The sequence below is a fragment of the Semicossyphus pulcher genome, unplaced genomic scaffold, assembly GCF_022749685.1.
Source record: "Semicossyphus pulcher isolate SPU_LCO1_2020_fin unplaced genomic scaffold, fSemPul1.0.p SCAF_9, whole genome shotgun sequence".
Classification (NCBI taxonomy): domain Eukaryota; kingdom Metazoa; phylum Chordata; class Actinopteri; order Labriformes; family Labridae; genus Semicossyphus; species Semicossyphus pulcher.
In genome coordinates, this window is record NW_027211770.1 from 12,354,118 (window position 1) to 12,376,228 (window position 22,111).

General features: G+C 41.4%; 2 protein-coding genes and 1 long non-coding RNA gene across 3 annotated transcripts; all 3 read right to left on the minus strand.

The window, feature by feature from the left end:
• Positions 1-691: 691 nt before the first annotated feature.
• LOC138583923 (terminal nucleotidyltransferase 4A-like) lies at positions 692-10,485 on the minus strand. The gene is made up of 12 exons (XM_069655989.1): positions 9,706-10,485; positions 9,208-9,331; positions 7,248-7,294; positions 6,753-6,873; positions 6,509-6,616; positions 6,293-6,421; positions 4,706-4,919; positions 4,170-4,296; positions 3,978-4,081; positions 3,684-3,868; positions 3,337-3,474; positions 692-3,077 (listed from the first exon to the last, which is right to left on the minus strand). Exons 1-12 carry the CDS (start codon positions 10,401-10,403, stop codon positions 2,634-2,636), a joined length of 2,439 nt encoding a protein of 812 aa, XP_069512090.1. The 5' UTR covers positions 10,404-10,485; the 3' UTR covers positions 692-2,633.
• A 1,157-nt stretch (positions 10,486-11,642) lies between these two features.
• On the minus strand, positions 11,643-21,776 carry ice1 (KIAA0947-like (H. sapiens)). The gene is made up of 14 exons (XM_069655683.1): positions 21,687-21,776; positions 21,436-21,494; positions 19,984-20,095; positions 19,819-19,895; positions 19,701-19,738; positions 19,512-19,594; positions 16,704-17,585; positions 15,165-16,172; positions 13,820-13,988; positions 13,480-13,640; positions 13,043-13,233; positions 12,833-12,933; positions 12,624-12,722; positions 11,643-12,419 (listed from the first exon to the last, which is right to left on the minus strand). The coding sequence occupies exons 1-14, from the start codon at positions 21,774-21,776 to the stop codon at positions 12,238-12,240; spliced, it is 3,252 nt and encodes a 1,083-aa protein (XP_069511784.1). The 3' UTR covers positions 11,643-12,237.
• Positions 17,586-18,347, minus strand: LOC138584399 (uncharacterized). Its single transcript, XR_011305444.1, has 3 exons — positions 18,283-18,347; positions 17,800-18,137; positions 17,586-17,675 (listed from the first exon to the last, which is right to left on the minus strand). It is a non-coding gene; the product is annotated as an uncharacterized lncRNA (long non-coding RNA).
• Positions 21,777-22,111: the final 335 nt, after the last annotated feature.

Below are 22,111 nucleotides of genomic sequence, written 5' to 3' on the forward strand. Positions count from 1 at the left end.
AGATTTTCAATGCGGGATCAATGCAGCCCTGCCCGTCTAATCTGTTTAATATGTCCCTCAGGAACAAAGAGGCAGCCTTTAATAATATTATAAACTATAGCCTGTGCCAAAGTATCACTACTACTTCATCATCAATCATGACACATCCAAGACTTGGATGACGACAAGGCGGCAGGATCTAATTTCCTCGAGCCTTAGTCAGCTAGTTTGATGTAAGAAAGGGTAAAAGGGGTCTCATGGGGACACTTTTCCTCTCGGTTTAATCGCAATAAAATGACATTGGTTCCAGCCACAAACCCTCTGATGATCGAAACCCTCAGAGGAGTGATTTTGTTGAAGCACTCTTCTTGTCTTGCTCTACTTCCTTGCACCCTGCTGACAGTCTGCAAGGTAATGGATTAGACAGAATAGAGCCGAGCAACGATACACCAGTGCCACCATCAGAGAGGATGAGGAACTACACCAGATCAGAGCAGTTGAAGCAAGAGTAAATCTCAAATGTTAGAGGCTATAAATACAACCTTCTAGTGCAGCAGAAAGATAACAGTGTCAACAAACACAGGTAACAACCTTTAGATCATTAGCATTTGGTTTAAGCAGATAAGGAGTTCCTTTTCGGGACATTAGGGACACAGACTCAACAGGAAAATGAAGTTTTAAAATGTTTATTAAAAAAATAGAAAAACTTACATAAAAAAAACAAGGTATACATCTATATGTCAGTCATTTACATATTACAACCGATCCTTAATGACACACAAATGAGCTGAGGATTTGGTTTGTGACAATATGACGCAACAACCCAACGATTATCCTCCACAGAGCTTAATAAAAGCCGTACTGAGAACGAGGGGATAACACTTACAGTAGAATGATGGTTCCATCAGTTTGGTATGAAGGGTGCTCCAATAACTGCAGACGGCCTGACTTCACCACATTTTGGTTTTGTTAAAGGCTCTGCCAAAACTCCCATATTAGTGAATCTGTTACATTCCACGGTCGAGCTCTGTTATGGATTGTTGCGTGAATTATTTAGCTTTGACACCTTGTCTTATCTCTTTAAATAAGGGAAATGAAAGTCTTTTTAGTTCTTCCTCTGAATTAAAAAGAAACAAAAAAAAAAGGTGTGAAATGTTAACAATCGTTTACTCCAGGAGCGTTCACCCAGAAGCTGCATGTTAAAATAAAAGCCAAGTAAACCCGGCAGTGCTTATAGAAACAGAAAGCTGGATAAGTATAGGAAAAAGGGCTAATTTGGTCGTTTAAGAAGGCAGTTAACCTGTTGCTTCAACAGAATCCAAAGGAGATATAAGGCAAAAACACAAGCACTTTGCTGGTAATAAAGTAGCACCAACTATTATTTAAATGATGTGGACTAAAACCTGCTGAAGGTGCATTTCCCCAGACAGGAGAAACTACATCCTGGTAACTATGGAAACAGGAATGTTTACAATGAGAACTAGAGGTGGAAAGATTTGGACAGGCAGTTGGCGAAAATTTCAAGTGATCACAAACGCTATGGTAAATTAAACATGAGTAAAATGTTGGCATCATGGGATTTTTGGCACATTTCTCATGCTGCAATACCACAGCTCCCCCTTCAGCTGGAAAGCTGTACACACATAAACACATTCCTTCGAGGCCCTTAAATCCATCTATTGCACTGATCGATGTAGTCTAGAAATTTAAAAAAGCAAACTTATACTGGGGAACATCCCCTAAAATAAAACTAAAAATGTGGAATAAATTAAATAAAAGCAAGTCATTATTGCACATAAACGCAACAAACATAAAATAAGGTGGAAATGTTTACAAAAAAATATAATAGTGCCAATGTGAACAAAAAAAAATCCCTCAGTGACAAAAACAAGAGAACAAATGAAAATGACCAACACACAGAAAAGAAACACTTGGTACATTCAAACAAGTCATCACAGTTTAAGCACTTGAGACAAGGTCCGTTTTGTGCTGTCACACCAAGAACATCAAGTCAGCGTTGCGCTGCATAGGTAGAAAGGTAGTGCTTCGCTTCAGGTCAGAGTACAATTCGTAGGTGATAGTCCAAGAGCTCTGAATCAAGAGCGTAGCTGATAAGGAGTTGCATTCAAGAGATCAAATGAGCCCAAAACCTGATCTAAAAAAAGGCCCAATCGGAGACAAAACTTCAAGCAAACCAGGTTTGATAAACCAGTTCAGGACTATGGCACATGATGTTGCTTTCAGAGATGGTAAAGTTGCATGGAAAATCGGTACTCTTCAGCCAACGAGACAGGGTCTTTAAGCAGCTGTAAAGTGACACTGACAAGAAGAGCCTGTCTGGGAAATCAGTAATTCCTCAGTCCACTCAGAGTCTGTGCTGGTGTGCATCGAATTCAGAGGAAGGGCTTCTGAATCCCATCAGACTGAAGATGACCGTTACAGTTGTTCAACTCCTCTTTGAAGAGACTTGCTTTCACAAAGCTTATAGAGACGATCGTCACACACCCTGGGAGGAAACTTCCATTTACTTGTGAGTTGTGGGATAAGGAAGGCGTGAGTTTGAGAGCCTTCGACAAAAACTTGGTGCATCATCACCCATTCACAGCTTCTCAAAAACCAATGCCAGTCGCATAAAGTCACGCAGCGTCAGTCTTTCATCTGCTCTGGTTAAGAGCAGGAAGGTCGTCCCTCTTCCTGCGCCGCCAGGTGTTCTGGTTGTACTGCTGCTGGTTCCTGAAACCTGGACCGGTATTGTGACCCTGCTGACCAAACCGCCGCTGGGGACTGAAGTTACCTTGAGAGTGATTTTGACCTCGGTGGCCACCTTGGTTGTGCTTAAAGCCAACTTTGTGCGGCTCGAGCGAGCCGTGGGAATTGGATCTCATGGTGTAAGTGTGGCTCTGCTGCCCTCCTACCTGAGGATGGTGGAGCTGGTGGAGGGGGCTGGGGAGAGGGCTGGAGGAGTTAGTGTGCTGGGAGATTTGTGCAGCTTGTGCCGTGTGACGGTGCACGACACTGATGGAAGGTGGATTCTCGTGGTAGAACTGGCAATTAGAGAGCGAGGGGATGGTTAGATTCTCAGGAAGAGACATCTGAACCTGAAGGGGGAAAAAGCAGAATATGGATTACTGGAGTACTCAGGCATGGGGGAGCGTTGTGATTGATGAAACACAGAGGGCAAAGTTAAGCTGAGACTTTGATCTCACCTTCAAATTTAACTATATTTAAAAATGGAACACAGAGGGAAATGCAATAGCTTCCTTTCCCACAAGAAACATGTATATTATATAACTTTTAGTTTGACTGAATGCTCATGTTTTTTTTCTGCAACTTGTAAAATAAAGCTATCAAACCAACCTGAGGTGTGGTGTGGATAAAGCCTGCTGGATGTGTGGCCCTCAGGTCGGTAGCCATCTGGATGACTGAGTGGACTGAGGCCAGAGTTAGGGGGTGGAGTTGGATAGCAGTGTTACTGCTTGGTGGAGAATCAGACTCCTGGAAAGAGACAAAATTTTACAACGTTGCACAGATGAAGAAAACCTTCAGAAATGAGTCTACCATTCAGCTGTTGAAAAGCTTATCAGGCATTCAAAAAGTGCAAAACAACACATAGGAAATGGTTTCACACTGTGAGCTGCAAAAGTGGGAACTACTGGTTCACTATTTTTAAATGTATAAACAGTCAAAATATCATCGTAGCTTACTATGTCACTCCCCGAGGAGGAGGAAAGCGAGCATGCTGAGGATGATGACGAGTGGTGTTGAGGGCTGGGGAGGAAGACTGGAGAGGGTGAGGGGGAGTCTGCGCTGAGAGGGGAGGAAGTGTCTCTCTGATCCTCCACAGAAACCAGCATCAGCCTGGCGAGGTCCTGCTCACAGGTGTCTACATCTAGGAGCAAACAGAATAATACTGTTAGAAAAACTGTTTGGCAGCATCAGGAATCCATCAAAACATTCAACTTAAGTCACATGAAAAGCCCAGGTTGCCACAAAGTTACCATGGTTCTCTAGCTTGGCATACTGCTTGAGTCCCCACTTCTTGATGGTCCAGTCCCTGTAGGCCAGCACCTCCGGGCTCACTTTGATGATGCGTCCTAAAGTACTGCAACACAGAGAGAGGTACAGTCAAACTTAGAAAACGCTTAGAAAAAAACATTAAAAAAACAGATTGAATCATTGAAGAAACCAACCTGTCATACTCTTTGTTGGGGTAAGCGCGTGCAAGAGGAGACACACCGTGACTCAGGACCATGTAGGCAAAGTCAAACACCTGCTTGACCTGCAGGACGCCATATGAGCTCCTGCCTACGTCGTTACCTGTGGAGATCACAACATGACAATGGTATGGAGATTACCAACTAGAGCAGCTTGTAGAATACAATTTATATTCAAATCTGTCCTCGTTACAGAGCTCCAGGGAAATGTGTGTCAGTACTAGCTATGTATGCATGTAAAAGCCTGATATCGGCTAATTCTAGGGCAGAATTTGTCAGTCAAATCTAAAGCAAACGAGCAGCAGCCAAACGCAGGACAATGCAATTAAAAAGGAAGGAAGTAAGGAAGTTAGACCGAGGAAATAAGCTGGAAAAGTTGTATATAAAATGTACCTCTTTGTATCACAGAGGTTTACTACAACTACCTTGAGCTAACATCCATACCCTCTTTAAGGAAGGGTTATGCGATACTGTCGCTCTCCATTCATCCATAAATCCAGTTAAAATCTGACCTGGTTGTATTGGATCCTCTATGCAAAGCATGGATGGCCTGTTTCCACTTCCCATGGCTTTGAGCATTTCCTCCTTGGACAGGTAAGCGCCTCCATTCTTCACCCTGATGCCGGTCTTAATGTAGTTGAAATCGCGACCGTACAGCTCAAAGAACTCGATGAGCAGGATGCCAAGGTTGATGTTGGTGCGCCGTGTGTCGATCCGAGGGTGTAACTGGGATCAACAGGACAAGAAGAACTCATTACCTACACTGTGTCAGAGTTTGTTATCCAATACAGGCAACTTTAAATCAGTTTCTTGAGGAATAGGACAAAAAGTAAATATTTAACTTGTAGGTTGTTTTTTTTTGCAAGTACATAGTGTAACTTGACAAAACACACAAAACATGATGCGGATGAAAAACCTTAAAAGTATAGCTCACCAAAAATAAGAAACATTAATTTTTTGAAGTGCTTCTAGCAGACTTTTTTTTTTAAATCCAAAAGGCATGTGAACACTCAGCTACTGAACTGACAGACTTCTTTAAAAAGGGCCACTTCACCTATTTTTAGCCTCAGTCCTATCATGCTATCATGGGGAGCTAATGCCATTATGGTAGGAAAAAAATGCAATTTAGCTCCGTGCCTTTGGAGGACGCTATCCGCTTCTCCAATGGTCCCTGGAAAACCTCCACTGGACTATGTAAAACGCGGCATCTGGCGGAGGCCAGGGAGCTTGCTAAACTATACTTCGTCAATCTAGGACGCCCGCCTCCGATGTCATGTCTCGTTCAAAATCGTCAGGTTTGAAATGTCGATTTTTTAGACGGACTGGTATATTCTCGTCGTATTATAAATAATTTTCTCCACAGCTATGGCACCAATTTAACCCTAACATATTATTGCTTCTATTGATTACAGAGAACACCAGCTTTGACTGACGGTGGCTTTTTCCAGGGGAGAATTGCTCCTTTAAAGTCGAGGTGAAATGAAAAATGTCATTTTAATCCTTTTAGATCACATCCTCGGTAAAATTGTGCATCTATTTGACAATATAGGCCAAAAAAAATCCAGAAAATCCATTTCTTCGTATTCTTATATCAAAATCCGATAATTTTTTTCTTCCTGTAAAACAAAAATATGCCGTGTGCTTACGTACGCTAGAACCAAACAATTTCAACCAATCAATCTGCAACATTTAGCCGCAGAGCACCAACAACGCTCGGTCAGTTAGCTAGCTACTGCGCTGTGGAGAACGTCTGTCTACGCCCACTTATCAAAGATCAAATCAAATCCCTCCAATGATATGTCCCGCCTGCACGTCCTGTTTCACTCGGAAATACGTCACGATACGGAAGCTAGATACTCTCGAAATCGCGTTTCAGCTCGACTTTAACTTAGGTGGATCCTCCAGTGGGTTATCCCAATCAGCTGTAATTAACTCAGACACAGCTGATCATACAAACAAACTTATACTGTGTAATTTCTTGAGATGCAACAAAATGAGGCAAAAGTGTATCTGAATGCCGAAATAGATGATAAAATTGTGTCTTGAATAAACATGAAAGCATTTATTATTATACACACAGCATGGATAAGCATGCGTACCTGCAGAAAGCTGATTGCCATCAGTATGAGGCTGTAAGAGCTGATGCCTCCAGTGAAGACTTCATTCAGATCCCTCTGCAGGAGGAACTGCTTCAAGACGAAGATCAGAGGAGGCAGAACTGTGTACTTCTACAAGACAGGAAAAAATAAAAGCATGAGTAACGATAAAAAAAAAAAGATCATTTTTGGGTAAAAATGTCAAGTTTAAAAGCTCACCTTTAGATAGCTTTTGATGAACTGTGCTGCTTTAACAGCAGTCTCTACATTGAAGCTGATGTCCACTTTCACCTCCGTTTCCTGGTCTGTTAGCTTGATGATTGGCACCTGAGGACAGGTCAGAGAGTCAACATCTCTGGTTCACAACTGATACTATGAAAGAGGTTGTGTTCATCATTTATTATGAATCAAACAGTGTGAGTCACCAAAGTAAAAAAGCCATTATCAGCCTCTTGCAACTCACTGTAGCTTTGTCGAGGACCTTGATGGGATAGGGGCCGGACACATTGTGTTTCTTCAGGGCTTGTTCCAGTTCCTGCAGTGGGGGATGGTCCCACTTTCCAAACACCACCAGGTCAATGTCACTGAGAGCAAACAAATAAAGTCTAAGTCCATTTCACAATTATTCCTTGTACACACACTGCATAGGGATGATCCCGTCACAAAATCCTCATTAAAGCGATGATCAGATCCTCACAAAAACACAGCCTTAAGAAACATAGTGTATAGACAAACACCAAGACAGCTCATGGCAGACAGTTCAAAGTAAGTTGCAATTCGGTACTGAACAGCTTCACTAAAAACTGCATGATATTATAGTACAGATGCTCCCTGACAAAAATGAACATGAGCTAAAAAAAAAATAGTGCTCTTGGTAACTTAAAATTGTATGCTAATGAGACATTTCAAAAGAGGCCCATGTAAAGGTCAGACTGCACAAGGAAGACACAAATTTTACCTTGTTGGAAGATAAAGTCCTGTGCTGAAGCTGCCAAATATCTCCACCTGCAGAGAAAAGAGAGACAAATCAATACAAGCCTGATTTAACTCGGTGATTTAACTAAGTGTTGTAAACTCTGTCACAACTGCCAACACACACAGTGTAACTACTGAATTCATTTTATTCCTTTAACCCATTCTTGCTCGAAAACATAATGATAGTAGAATCAAACTTGGTCAAATGCCACCTCAGGTTTCCTGGCTGGTGTGCGTGTCCTACTTTCACACAGCAAAGAGGGAATTGAGGTCGCTAGGATTGGAGTATTCAGCTGTCCTTTCATGCTACCGCTCTTGTGGAAATTCAATGTTAAACAAACCTTTCACCTGTACAGATACACTCAACTTATAAAATAATATAGGTAACAGTCATTCTATTAACATAAGTCTTAAAGTCCACTCTAATAATGAATATAAGGGCAGTATTAGTGGCAAAACATTCTTGCTAGCAATGTGCAAATAGCCTGAACAGGTGTAACCCTAACCTTAACTAAGCATTGGGTGCCGGGTCCACTAACGCCGTTTTTTGAGCCTATTTTCAATACAAAACCAACGCAGTTCAGCGTTTTCAGCACTCGGCGTCCTCAGCGCAAAAACACCCTCGGCATTAGCTGTTTTTTGTTGCTGCGCTCTCAGTTGAAAATTTTGGAACACCACCAATCTCGTCAATGTCACTTCTCCCTCACCGACCAATCAAAACCAAGTAGGGGTGGGACTTCAGATATTAACTTCGTCAACAACAACCGCTGAGTTGAAACATTTCGTTTTTTTTGACGGTACAATTTCCACGTCTAGAAAAGACTATTGCTGCAGAAGGCTTCAAGACAGATTAATCGAGGAATTATGAATTATATTTTAAGATCATGCTCAAAACACATTGTGAAGGTCTACCACAGTTTGCATGCCTTTGTTTAATGTTCAGTTCTGCAAATGTAAGTTTGAAGTCTCTGAAGAAAAACCTGATGCTACATCAAATATGAACCATTGAACTGTGGTAGCTAGCTATAAGACATATCTAACCGACTGTGGTTTTAGGTCAACTGTAATGTACAATGACCTTATTGCCTGATCCTGGAGCAGAGCCTGCAACATAAATTAAAGCGTTGCCCTGCCGCAGCTTGGAATAGTAACACAAATTGGCCTTTGGAGAGAAGAAAAAATATCAACTTTACAGTGGGCCCCGTGGGGACTTCTCTGGGCCATGATTAACTCAAAATGTTTATCCTGTTAACCAAAAAAAATTCAATTTCTTACAAAGTACACACTGTCTAACATTTTGTTGGCAACATACAATGGAAAATAATTAACCAATGTTACTTTGGGACTTCAAGTGACAACAATAATGATTACATTTGGTCAACTATGTTTGGATGTTCAGTGTAAACCAGACCTCTGAATGCCTACAGCCTGGAAAAAAACATGCATGAAGTGCAGTAAACTTCCAGAAGAGCAGAAGACAGCATTGCAGAGTAGTTTGCAAAGCTCTTTCATAATGAAAGGTAATTAAAGAAATACAAAGTTGTATTAAAAACTTCATGAAAACTCCTGTTATAGAAGTTCACTGTAACATGTGTTTTGAAGTGTTACATTATGAGTCCTGGGGGGTATTAGAGCAGTAGAAGTCTGCTAACGTGTGTTGTCTTGTACACTTCTGCTCAGAGTAAAACACCTATGAAACACTGTTGGACTGGCACAAGCCAAACCTAGAGGTAAATTCTCAACGGAAAAAAATAACTATATTTAAAAACTGTATTTAACAGGGCAGAGGGGCTGAGAATACCCTGGCCTCAATACCTAAGCAGTGTGGGACACTTCCAAGTACTCAACAAGACAGGTTAGAGGCTTACATACTGTGTAGACCAGAGTGGAGGACTGTTCCCACAAACAGCTTGAGATACCTCTCCAGGCCTCTGCACACTTACCCTTGCTGTGGGCCACAAGTCCTTGATGACACTTTCTATTCTGTTCACAACGTCTCTTCTCATGGCCTCCTCCTCTGGTCGTGGTGACATGAAGTTGAAAAAGTCCACGATTTCTTCATGGAGACTGTAAGGAAACAAGGGAAACAGGACAGCTTGTATCATGGACAAATACACAGGATGGATTCCTGGATGCAAATCAGATGTGTTGGGACTGGGCCTACTTGACTATTCTGCAGGACAAGGTATGAGTAAAAAGCTACTATATGGGTCTGAGTGCCAAATAATTTAGTGGTCGCAGAAACTTTCTTTGCACATCATATCTAGGAAACAGTACATAATTTAGAATATTTCATTGATATTGAGCATTATAGTTAAGTCATGAGTGTGAACACAATGTACTTTTTATGGGGACCTGGGGGAATTTCTTTCAAATGCTCAGACCACACTTTGAGATACCTTAATGGGATAAAACAATTAAATCTCTCCATATGCCCTCACCCGTTGATGCCCGGGCTGTAGCGCCTGGTCTTCCACAGGCTACAGGTAGAGTCTACAAAGTGTCCATTGCAGGGGAAGGACAGCAGCGGGTTGATGCCGTGGAAAGTGTTGGCTCTGTTCAGATGCCTCCTGCGGCCGGATGAATGTGACTGATGGTGGTGGTGCTTGTTCCCGTGCTGATTTTTCATCCCACTGGGGGTGTGGCCGAAGGGTTGTTGCATGCTGCGACAGTGTTGCTGAACAGTGTGAAAAGGCGGAGGGGGATGTTGCCGCCTGAGATTGTTCTCGTTCAACTCGTGCTCGCCGTAGTGAAAAAACCGGTGGGCCTCTTCTGCGACGTTCAAATTGTCGATGTGCAGAGAGGAGCCGGAGGGCGACGAGCTCTCGGCCTCCGAGTCCAGGGAGGAGGAGGACGGCGACAACGAGCCCTTCCTCCGGACACTTCCCCTCTCTCCGCCGCCGTCTCGCTTCGCTAGTTTTCCAAACACACCTCCCGGCGGCGGCGCTACGTTTCTGCAGTAGTCGCCGTGTGTGTCCGCGGAGTTGGCATTGTGCGCTGCAAAGTTGTGTTGGTGGTGAAGGTGGTTGTCGATGCCCGAATTTGCTCCAAATCCCTGAGAGGTTTCCCAAATGTGCATCCACAGGGAATTGGCAGGTCCCTTCTGCTCCGGCTGGATCCAAGCGGTCCTGGGATCCATGAGAGCCGAGTTCACTGAGGACCTCTTCACGGGAAAATGGCGTGCAATTTGGCAATTTAAACACTTTGCAATGCAGGACACAACTGAATCCTACCGCGTTCAATTACTCGATATCATCGAAGCACTTCATGCCTGGAAACTGGTTTGGTTTTTCAAGCGGCTTGCCCAACTCCACTCCCCATGTAAGCCAGCCAATATGGCGCACCCAACAGCACGGATCAGCATCTGCGCATGTCTGAGGGATTTAAATCTTTGAACACACCCCTCAGGACCGAGAGATGCGTCAAGTCTTCCGCAAACAGGCCACACAAACCGGAAGTTGAACTATTTCTTTTTTTTTTTTGCCCCTTTAAGTATATTGAATGACTCGGATTATTCAAAAAATATGTTTTATTTACTTCCTTACAACTTGCTCACTGTTTGTACAATGTGTTTATGTACATTTGTTAAATATGTTGCCATCTTATGGTCTGTACTACCATCACATTTACAAACATATTCTTATTACTAATGATAAGGATATTAAACTATAACAATAAGTAATTTTGGATTCAATAATGTATAATTAAATACAAATGTCTTTTTTTTAATTGAAGCCATTCTCTTCGGCAATATATTAGGATAAGAATAACAATAATTTATTTACTTCAGTGATGACATGGGTTGACAAAATGAGGTGCAATTCCCCCAGATAAAGGATTTTTTTTTTCAAACTCCTAAAATGTGTCCCAAAATGTACTTTAATATCTTGGCCACACTTAGTCACCATAATTCCTTCTTTGTCAAATTTAAAACGTAAATATTATAATCTTGAAAGAAATATATTCTTGGTTTTTATCGGGAAGAAACAATGTTTCAAGTGTAGCGTGGCCTTTTATTTTGAAGGCCGATCTCGGAAATGGTAGCTGTTATGCGTTTCAATACTTTACACAGATCAAACCGGGCATTACAAAACGTGATTGTTGTAGTAATTTGGCTGGATCAACGCAATGACCGCCACGGATTATGTTTTGGACCGTTGATGTTGTGGTAAATGTAAAATATGTTCATAAACAGCCAAATGCACAAACTGCTGACCCCCCCCCCCCTCCCAAAATTAAAATAATTTATCCCCACATGGCTTAAAGATGCATAGACGATCGATGTATGAAATCTTCCACCACTAAGGGCATGGCTTTAAAATATATTGCATTACGGCAGGTGAGTAGAGAATGCATTAATACACACATTTGATTCCATTTGTACAAATTTTAATTTGAAATATTAAATATGCTCTGAAACTTTAAACTGTACAACACATTTTGTACATGTGGTAATCTTATTTTTAATTACCTAATATTCACAAAGTCTTTTAAAAAAAAAACATTTACAAAAGCGCCACAGTTAAACCAGAACTCACAAGTACATGCTTTACAATATTTGTGAGCGTTACCTGAGTATAGCAAAAAGGCATGGAGTTATGTCAGTATATTTATTACAGGGTGTGGACAGTTAAGAATTTTAGAAAACCAAATTTACATTTCTCTAACATTAAAAGTTGAAGAAACATTTGCTACAAATCAGAGTACATTTAAAGGACATAGTAATATTAAAGTAGAAGTGCACATAAAAAATGTTTTTGAGGATACATTTCACTGAATCGCCAGACATCCTGTGTTAGGCAAAACATAAAACCTCTATGTAACCGTCCATGTGCCCTAATGATAAAACAGCTCTATCAAAGGACACCAGTGAGCAAGTTGAATGGACTGAATGGGTGCATGATGGGATTTTTAAGCCTCCTGTCTTTAAAATGGGTTCAGACTTGCATCACGTCCATGTGTATTTGTTTCTCTCAGCTCTTGATCTGTCTGCAGACAGAGGCTAACTGGTTAATGCAGCTAGTGACAGCAGGAGGGACGCTCCGAGACGTTTCTCCTCTCCATCCTGCCAGAGCATCCAGGGCTTGTTTGACGTTGACAGGAGACAGGTCATAGATGCAGTAGATGGCTGCTAACTGGACCTCCCATGGCACACCTTGGGGAGAGAAGCCAATAAGATTGGAACGGTTATAAATACAGCTGGGCCGATCTTTCACATCAGTGTATTAGATTGAGTTTGTAGTTTATTTAGTTTGAGTTATACATAATGGAATCTGCTAGCATACACATAGACAAGTAATTTCAGATTAGATAACAGCTGAGTTATTCTGTATTCACTCAAGTGTTACATATTTCATACCTTCAGTGTGTCCATGCCTACCAAACGTGTTGATGACATTTGCGACAGTTCCCACAGAGGAAACATTCCTCTCTCTGATTCCCTGCTGACTGATGCGCCCTGTTAAGAACCAAAAAAGAAAATGACACCAGCTTTCCTCTGATGATCATCCAATTACACATCACTTGTTATCATGGTTACTATACAAGTAAATAAATAAAACAACTGACCTATGAGTCGGAGTACAGTGGCGACGGTCACATCAGAGACAGGTGTTTGTTGATCTCTTGGCTGTGTCACCCAAGTGTTCATTACTGGCCATAACTCCTTGCTGTCAAAGCAATATTAACAGATTACACAATTTGTTTTCTTCTTTAACTGAGGTGTATATGTTTAATTTTATTTAGAAGACACTTATGAACAAAAACAAAAAAACATACCCTAATACATTTTCATAGGTCCACTTCCACTTCATGTGTGTACAAAGGAGGTGCACAGTGAAGACATGTTCCCAAGCCTCGGGCCCCAGGTCTTCCCCGTGCCGACTGTGTTTAGTGAAAGACAGGCTCGACCCTGACCGGATATCAGACAGTGTTCTGGAGATCAGTTTGTCAATATTACATGGAGGACTCTGCAGGGAGACAGGGAGATTAGCTTTCAGGGGGCTCAATCTACCTAATTTGAAAGTCAAAACACGGGGGAGGCGGAAAAGACGAGATGATGTGATAAAGACAAAGATCTGACTAAACTACACAGAGTCCAATTCAAACAGTATATAAAGAAAAAATGGACTCATGATGGATAGATGTTTAACAAGCTCAATTAAAGTAAAATAATATATGCAACACAACAAATATAAGCTCGACAAATACTTCACCTTCTCCCAACCAAGGAATGCAGAAAGGCAGCTGAGGAGGTTTTCTTGTGCTTTCAGTTTGGTGACAGCATGTATTGCTTGGCACAGAGAACTGCTGTGTGAGAGAACAGTGGGCCATGTTGTCACCATGAACAAAATCAGCTTAGCAGCGTCTGGGAAATCTGCAATAGTGAAGAAAGAAAAAGCTAATTCGAGCTTAAGTGTTGACAAGCTGACAAAACACATGACAGTAATTGTATTCATTGGCTTGCGGTAATATTATGAACATACCACTGAAGTATATTTGCAATAAGAGTACAAAGGCCAACCAGGTGCAGGTGTATCAAGTGTGTGTGCCTACCTTCTGTGAGAATGCTGTAGGCCAGGATGTGAGCCTTCTCCCAGTCCCTCTTCTGTCTGCAGATCCCTGTGTGGACTCTGCAGAGCGCCTGCATGTGGTTCGGGCTGAGATCTCTATTCTCTGCTTTCAGTTTGTTCTGGATGGCCACAATCATTTCATTTGCCTTAAGCTGAGAGACGAGTGAAAAACATTTATATAAGTTCTTTTCACATGAACAGAATAAAAAAACCCCATCATACTTCATCTTATGTACAATTGACTGACATTTGTTGTAGACATCTATTTTTAAGAGGCTACACAAAACCACCTGCTTGCTTTATTTGAACCATTGTTGTTATGTTTACTTCCTTCATTCGTAGACTTTGCCTACTGACGAATTAATCTTTTTTCTTTAAAGTTGTAATCTCGAAGATCTGTTTTTTGTCTTTGGCGGCACCTATGGCTATAAACGGTAATAGCGGGAGCACACTTCCCAGATATCTAGATCGTGTCGCATGTGTGACGTCCATGGCTGACTCCGGTTGTAACTCCGGTCTCCGGTAATTTCCGGTCCCTTTTTTTGCTGTGTCATCGACAGCGGCGGAGACAGGGTTAGTAGTAAAGTGAAGATGTTACGGTGGTTAGGTCTTTATTGTATCTATTACTCATTCAGTCTGTGTATAAAACTCGGTGACGACAAATTTGGAACGATGTTGACGGAGACAGGTTGAATTTGTAGCTGAGATGACAAGGAGTCGCAGAAGTTACCGATGGAGCATAGCATCGCGCCGGAAAGGGGTAGGAGATTAGCGTGTCGACCCGGGTTTTGTGTTCCCATCAATGCCGATCGGAGCTGAGGCGATAATTACCCAAGTCTACTGCAGAGTCATTTGACCCGGGTCTGAATGCCGATTGTAGCCTTTCCCATTAAACAATAAAGGCCAGGTGTTTTTTGACCAGTGGGAAAGCGGCTTAAGAAACCATACGCAAAAAATAAGGGGAGTATTCAGTGTTGCAAAAAACAGCCAACTCTCTAAATGAGAAATACTCTATTCGGCTTAAAATATTATAGCAATCCAATGTAAGCAGGTTTAGATATTGCATCTCCTTATTTCAATTATGACTGCTTGTGAATACAAAACGGTCCTCACAATCATAATTTAAAATGGATAGATGGGGCTTTTGTCACCCCTAACATTTGAATTTATGATGCAGAGGAAATTAAGGTGGGTACCAGAAAGCCAACTTAAGGTTAGAATGTTTCCCTCAATCCAAAGTTTAGTGAAAATGCAGTGCAAAGTGATAACTGGGACAGAATTCAGTCAGCAGCTGAAAACATAAGCACCCAAAAAACAAGCTTACTCACCGAGCTGCTTTTGCAGATCTCAGAGATGACCTCCTTCTCCTCGTCTCTTAAGACCGGCTTCTTGGGCAAATTACCAACATACAGGTGGCTCTGGATCACAGGCAGCAGATCAAAACACTTGTTCTCAATTTTCTTTAAATAGCTATCTATAGAATTTTGCTCTGTGGGTTCTTCTTCCATGGATTGAGTGGTTACTTCATTTTGGAGCTGTTTGGGCCTCAGAGACTGGGGTGAGGAGGTCTCTTCTCCACTGTTTGAGGAGGAGGAAGGCAGCTGCGTGCGACTAAGAGAAGGAGAGCAGTTATCCAGCCTGAGACATTTCCTATTTTTAGGTTGAGGCAAATCATTGGCCTGTCGTTTTTCTCCTCTTGTCTCAGTCTTGGTGAAGGCCGTAGAAGTGGAGTTAATGGTTTTAAAGCCAGACATCTGACCGACGGTGGTTGAAGGTGACGTTCCACTCTCTGATGAACACATACCGAGGCCGACATTCCCTCTGAGGATGCTCAGAGTGCGAGCGTGGGCAGAGAGCTCTGGGTACATGGTGTCGAGGATCCTCATGGAGTTTTCCTGAGACGGACTGGAGGAAGACGGTGAGGATGAGTTCATTGCTGTTCTGGGCAGGCGACCTGGGACCGGAACTGCATGTTTCGGAGTGGCAGAGCCGAACTGAAGGGGTGACGAGGGGACTCCATTTGTACGGATCGGACTGTTTAGAGACGAGGAACTCTGCTGGCTGTAAGGGCTCAAATGAGCCTGGACAGGAGTGGTAGGTGAAGCCAATCTCTCCATGGGCGATGGAAATAAGAGTTTCCCAATTGCCTGCCTTGGATTGATTGATTTTCCCGCCTTCGGAGATGTGTTTAGAGGGGTTAGGACGGGAGGAAGCGGAGGCCCCATTTCAGAGAGAACTTGGCCTAAAAATTCTGGTGGTTTGGCTGCAGTGGAAACTGCTTCTGCACGGGGCTCTTCCTCTGATTCCAAACAACCTTTTTTGGCAGCAGCACTTTGCTTTAATGAGGTAGTAAGTTTAACAGTGCTTACTTTACATCTGCTCACTCTATGGCTACTTGCATTAATACTGTCCTCGGGCAAGTCTTTGGCATTAGTGTTTATAATTACACAGTCTTTCTCTGAGTTGGGCACAGGCTGTGGAGTTTTCTTGTTTGTTGAAGTGTGTTCAATGCTAACACCTTCTTCCAATTGTTCTGGGTTTGGGTGGGTTTCCAATGTGTGCAATTTGACAGTTGGAAACAGGCATGAAGGACTCAACGACCTGCAGAGAGAATGTGGACTTTCTTTCAAAGACTCACAGTTAAGAGTCTTTGAATCTTGGGAATCAGAAAGGGAAGGTGCATGATCTGCTTGTATTTCACTTTTTAACGTCTTTATGTTATCATCCTTTCCGGAGGCAGTTTCGACATTAGCTTGACAGGATTCCTGAACCGGATGGGGTTCGTCATTTTCAGTCCTCAGCAGTGAAGACTTACATGGAGACTTAGGTCTATTATCACCATTTGATTCAGAGGGAGAAGCGGTTACATCCACTCCTTCCTCCTTCCTTTCTTGTGCTTCATTCTCAGCTTCCTCCTGTGGAAGTTTGACGGGTGCATCATCTTCAAGCCTCTCTTCAACATTTATATCTGAGACGCTGCATACGCCATCAGAGGTCTTTGACAAAGAAGGCTTATCAACGTCTGTATCCTGGGCGAGACACTGTTCTTTCTCATTGGGCTTTAAGACTGTGGCATCTTCACTGCCCTCTCCCAAACCACAAGAGTCCTGATGATCTTCTCCCATTTCTGAACCCTCTCCTGTGTTTATAACCTCTGTTCTTCTCTCAGAGTCAATGAATGTTGAGGAAGCAATGGTAGAAGTATCCTGCTGTAGATCTCCTGCTTTCTCAGAGATTACAGTTGTATCACTTCTTCTAGGTGACTCTTGACTTGGAGTGACTGTATTGGCACCAGTTTCATCAACCTCCATCTTTGCAAGAGTCTCTGATGGATCTTCCTTTGCGTTTCCGATTTCAGAGATGCTATTGGCACCACTGCTCTCAGGATTTTCACTGCAGGATGGCGTTTGACTTTCAGTATTTAAGGATACAACCTCAAATAAAACTGTTATGTCTGACGTGGAAGAAGCAGACGATGTTGATGCAGATACTAACTGCTCAGTTGCTGGCTCCTGCTCAATCTGCACGTCTTTTTCGAGCTGCATTTCTTCACCATCTGCGCTTCTTTCATCTGTCATGTCAGTAATGTCACTTGGCTCATTTTGTTCCGAGTCTTTGGAGTAATTCTCATTGGAGATGGGTTCTGCTTCCTGTGTCATGACGACCGGCAAGTCCACCATCTCCTCCATTTGTACAGCAGAAGATTTTGCACAGTGGCCGGACGCTGATGATGTGATGAGTGCAGGCGTCTCTCGTTGAAGAGGAACAGAGTCATCAGAGTGTTTGGGGTGGTTTTCCTTTTCTCCAGCTTCTGTCGCCATAGTTTCCATCTCTGTGGCCTGAGAGAACGGAAACAAGGATGAAGAGATTGCAACAAAGCATTTTAGCATCATAAACAGGTGAAGATGCTCATAAGTCAGTGATTTAAAAAAGCATTTGCATTTAAAATGATTGAATTCTTACCAAATCTGGCAGTGGTGATATGCAGGGAAGTATTGGTTTGAACAAAGCCAATATCTCCTCAACAGATGCTTTGAAGTTGCCCAGGTCAGTAGACGATTCTTCAGTTTTCAGTTCCTCTGACAAACGCTTCCTCTTTTTGGGCGTGTCCGTTTTCTTCTTGGCACGTTTTGACCGCAGACATGCTTGTTGTGTGACGGCTTTCTGCCAATTAGGAGAGAGTTTAATCTGTGTAGACGTGGCTTTTGTCTGCATGGGGCAACTGTGGCTTTCACTGATCTTGTGAGAAGCAGACAGTCTTTTGGGTGGAGAGGAGGGCAGAACTTGCTTGGAACTGGACTCTGAAATTAGAACAATAACACAGCTGATTGCATGCATGTAGGAGGGTAAAAGAAATACAAATAAACCTGAAAAAACAGAAGTCACTGGCATTGCTAAAAAATGAGGAACCTAACACATAAACAAGACTGTTTAATGATGCCTCACCAGGTAAGTGCAACAGGTCTGCAGTGTGCTGCTGCTGAGGTTCTACACAGGCCCATAAATTCTCGAGCAGCATCCGGAACTTTTCTGAAAAACAGACAAATAATCAAATGCTGCAAAACAAAACTAAAATAATCTGCTCTCAGGATGAATACATGTGAAAAGATAAAAAAACAAAGACAACTGCATACCTTTGTCAACTTTATGCTCCTCCGGTACACTTGCTTGAGTTGATGTGCTCCTATAATCTGTCAAGAAATATGACAATATAACTTTCAGATAATGTTTGTTTTCAAGTCTGAAAAATACTGTGAAACCAAGTTCAAATACATATTAAGTTGGGTAATTTTAGCTATTCTTCTTATTTACCTAAACACAGCATCTTTCCACAGCTAAATAAGCATTCATTGTAACGCTGTTTTTTCAAAATAAAGCTGTTATTTATTTACCTTTGTTCCTCTCTCTTTCAAGTTTCACCAGTCTCGCCTGTAAATGAATCAAAATTATACACAAAGAAGGGTCAAATAAACAGTATTTCAATATTTTCCACCAATTTGTTGCATGTAAAGGTCATAACTGCACCTGGAGGTCATCAATATTTCTCTCCAGCAGGATCTTCTCTTTGGTCAGTTTGGATATTTGATGATTTTGTTTGCAAATTTTATCTGAAATGAGAACAAATACACAGTGTTTCTAACTAAAACCACCAGACATGTATTTCCATATGTAAACAGATTGAAGAAAATGTATATTATGTGAAATACAGTTTTAAATACAAACCGTCAAGGAGTGTCACTTTGTTTTCGAGGTTTTCCTTTCTGTTGATGAGAAAACAACATAAAATGGTTTAAATGATTTTCTCATAAACAAAACAAGATAAAAAACAAACCACAAATAATGTTGCAAAACGTTAATGTGGGTGTCATGGTAACACAAACAGATACACACAAGAGAGAGCAATACACAACACCCATTGATGTCCAATTTAAGACACCACTTCTATAGAGCAAGTTTAAAGTTCTTACATGCTCGTTGTCATGGCATTTTCCTCCATCAATTTTTCAACTTGATCTCCTTTTGCCTGAGATTTCATCAAAGATGTCTGTCGAGGTGAAAATAAAAATGATATCAGATATGTTCCCTTTATAGCAATGGTCCATTCACTGTAAGTAATAAAATTGCAGCAAGTTCAAAAGACTGAGGTGTATTTGGAGAGCAATTTTTTTCATTACCTGTGCTTCAAGCAAATCATTTTCTACAACAGCCTTTTCCCTCTTCAGCTGTGCATTCTCAAGTGACTGTGTTTCCATCAGATCTGAGAGTTTGAAAGAGACTTTACTTAAAATCAGAAGTACATTTAACAAAGTACAAATTGTATCACTTTTCACTGTTTAAAATGCGGCCATGTGAATGCAAGGTACCTTTCACATCCTTCAGCTGGTCTTCAAGCTTCTTATTCCTGAGTGATATGAATAGGTCTAGTTAACATTTTAACCCAACCATGATACCATTATAATATGATTAATAATGATTCCTTACTCTGTCACTGTCTTGCTGTTTTCCTGCTTCAGTTTTTCCATCTTTTCAGACATCTCGCCATAGGCCTTTAGAGCACCCTATAAAAAAATAAAGACAGAGCGAATATACAGTAAGCATAATAGCAGAAAACACTAAAACATAAAGGAGAAATGTTAAAGGGCATACCTTCTTTTCTTCAAGTTCAGCTTGCACTGATTCATAATCTGCTGTCTTTTTCTCCAGAGTAACCAATTTGATCTTCAGCTCTTCCAGCTGCTGTTGAAGCCTGATTGTGTCACTGCAGTAGACATAAATAAAAATGATTATGTTAAAATTAAACGTATGCAACACAAAATAGCATAACGCCTGTTTGCATATATTCCCCATAAAGCAATTATGTCCCTACATGTGTCTTTGCACTGGTATTGTTGGTTGATACCGAATTATCAAATATATATTCGTCCCTCGGTTGCAGTCTCTATGTTCAGCAGAAAGATGCTCAGATGATTAAAGAAATTCTTTGACTAACCTGTCACTGAGGAGTCTTTTATCTTTTATCATCGCCAAAGTCAATCTCTTTGTTAAGCATATGCTTTAAGATATTTTTAATAAATCAGAACAAACAATAATCAGAGCTCAAATCCATTGATGTCATGAAATTGAGTCTAACCATGAAATTGAGCCAAGCCCAAGCATTGAGGGTAAAACAAAACTTTACCACAACTTTCGGGGCCGTCAAGAAAATCAACAACTAGCGACACGCCAAAGGCAACCACAATGTTGGTACCTTCCTGGAGTGCAATATGGACATACTTTTTGTTTTAATTATCACACACACATGAGTCGTCGTTTTGACTTGCGTGACTGAACTTTAAATTATAATCTCGAAGTTCTCAGCTTTGTTCTATTTGGCAGCATCTTATGGCGATTAAAGGCAATTGTGGGAGCATACATCCCAGATAACCAGACATCCATGGTTGGATCCAGTTGTAACTCTTTATTTTTCTTGATGGCGGTTGCTTTCATTTTCAGACTGTTTGCCTTCATCTGAGCGTCCAATTTGTTTCTTTTTCTTTAGATTTTCACTCATTTTTGAAGTTGTATCTGTAGTCATCAATCTTTTCTTTGTTTGTTCAGCCATAGTAGATTACTGTTTACTCGCAACACTTGCAGAGACCGGAACAACAGCCGCTTAGCTCCGCCTACCCTCTCTGGCACACCAACCACTGCTGGGTGATGGAAAATCCGTCACTTACTGGGCGCCACTTGTGGACACCCAGTCTGCAACACAGCCAATGCAAAGGCTTTCCTCAGTGGGCCATAAGCTCAATCACTGTTGTGTTACCTCATTAGGCGATAGATAGTGACTCAACAAACATTTATTTAGGTCTAAGTCCCTCACACAACATACACGTTAAGCAACATTAGAAGGAATAAAATAATTCATATATTTAATAAATTATTATAATCAAAATGTGTCACCTTACACCTGATACATTCCCTGGAATCCGAAAAACCTGAAGTGAAATGTGTTTTTCCTTCAAAACCGAAATCCAACTTAAAGCCACGGCTAGTTAACTGTTATCACTTTACTGTGAGACGTGTCACCATGGTAACTAATCAGACGTTAATACTCACTCTGAAACCGTTATCTTCTGTTTTAGTGCCAGGAATGACGACAGATATTCATTCAGGCTCTGATACAGGGACGAAACAAAACAAAAACAAACAGGGAAAATAAAATTTACAATTAGAAACATTTTCACTTAAGCTGATAGAATAAAAACACGAGTTGTGTATTAACCATCGGATCAATATTTATGTTGAGTCTACAAACATTAAAAAAAACTACTTTTAACGACTCTGCCGTGACAGAAACATGAACTGACCTGGTGCAAAACAGAGCAATTTTGACAGCTTCCAACCGTCGCGTCCGCGGCGATTGCCACCATTTTGGACTGACTGTCCCCTGGCATCATGGTAAGACAGATTCAGAAATTCTTACAGTCCTTAGTTTAAACTGAAAACATAATTAGATTTCCAAGTCTCGTTGACAAAAATTCCAGACAGGTTCAAAACAACTTCACATTTTCGCGTCTCCCACGTTGACCAAGGACCCAAACAAGGACCCCAAAGAGGGCGCGTGGAGAACTGCCGGTTAGCATTAAATTAGAATGTTCTTTTAACGCTATAAGCACATTAAAATTCTGCTTTATTTTCAATTTAATATGAGTACAGCTGTATTGTAGATATGTTTTTATTTATTTTTGGTCGCCGAAACATAATGTTAGCGTGCATTCGTATTTTCTTCAGG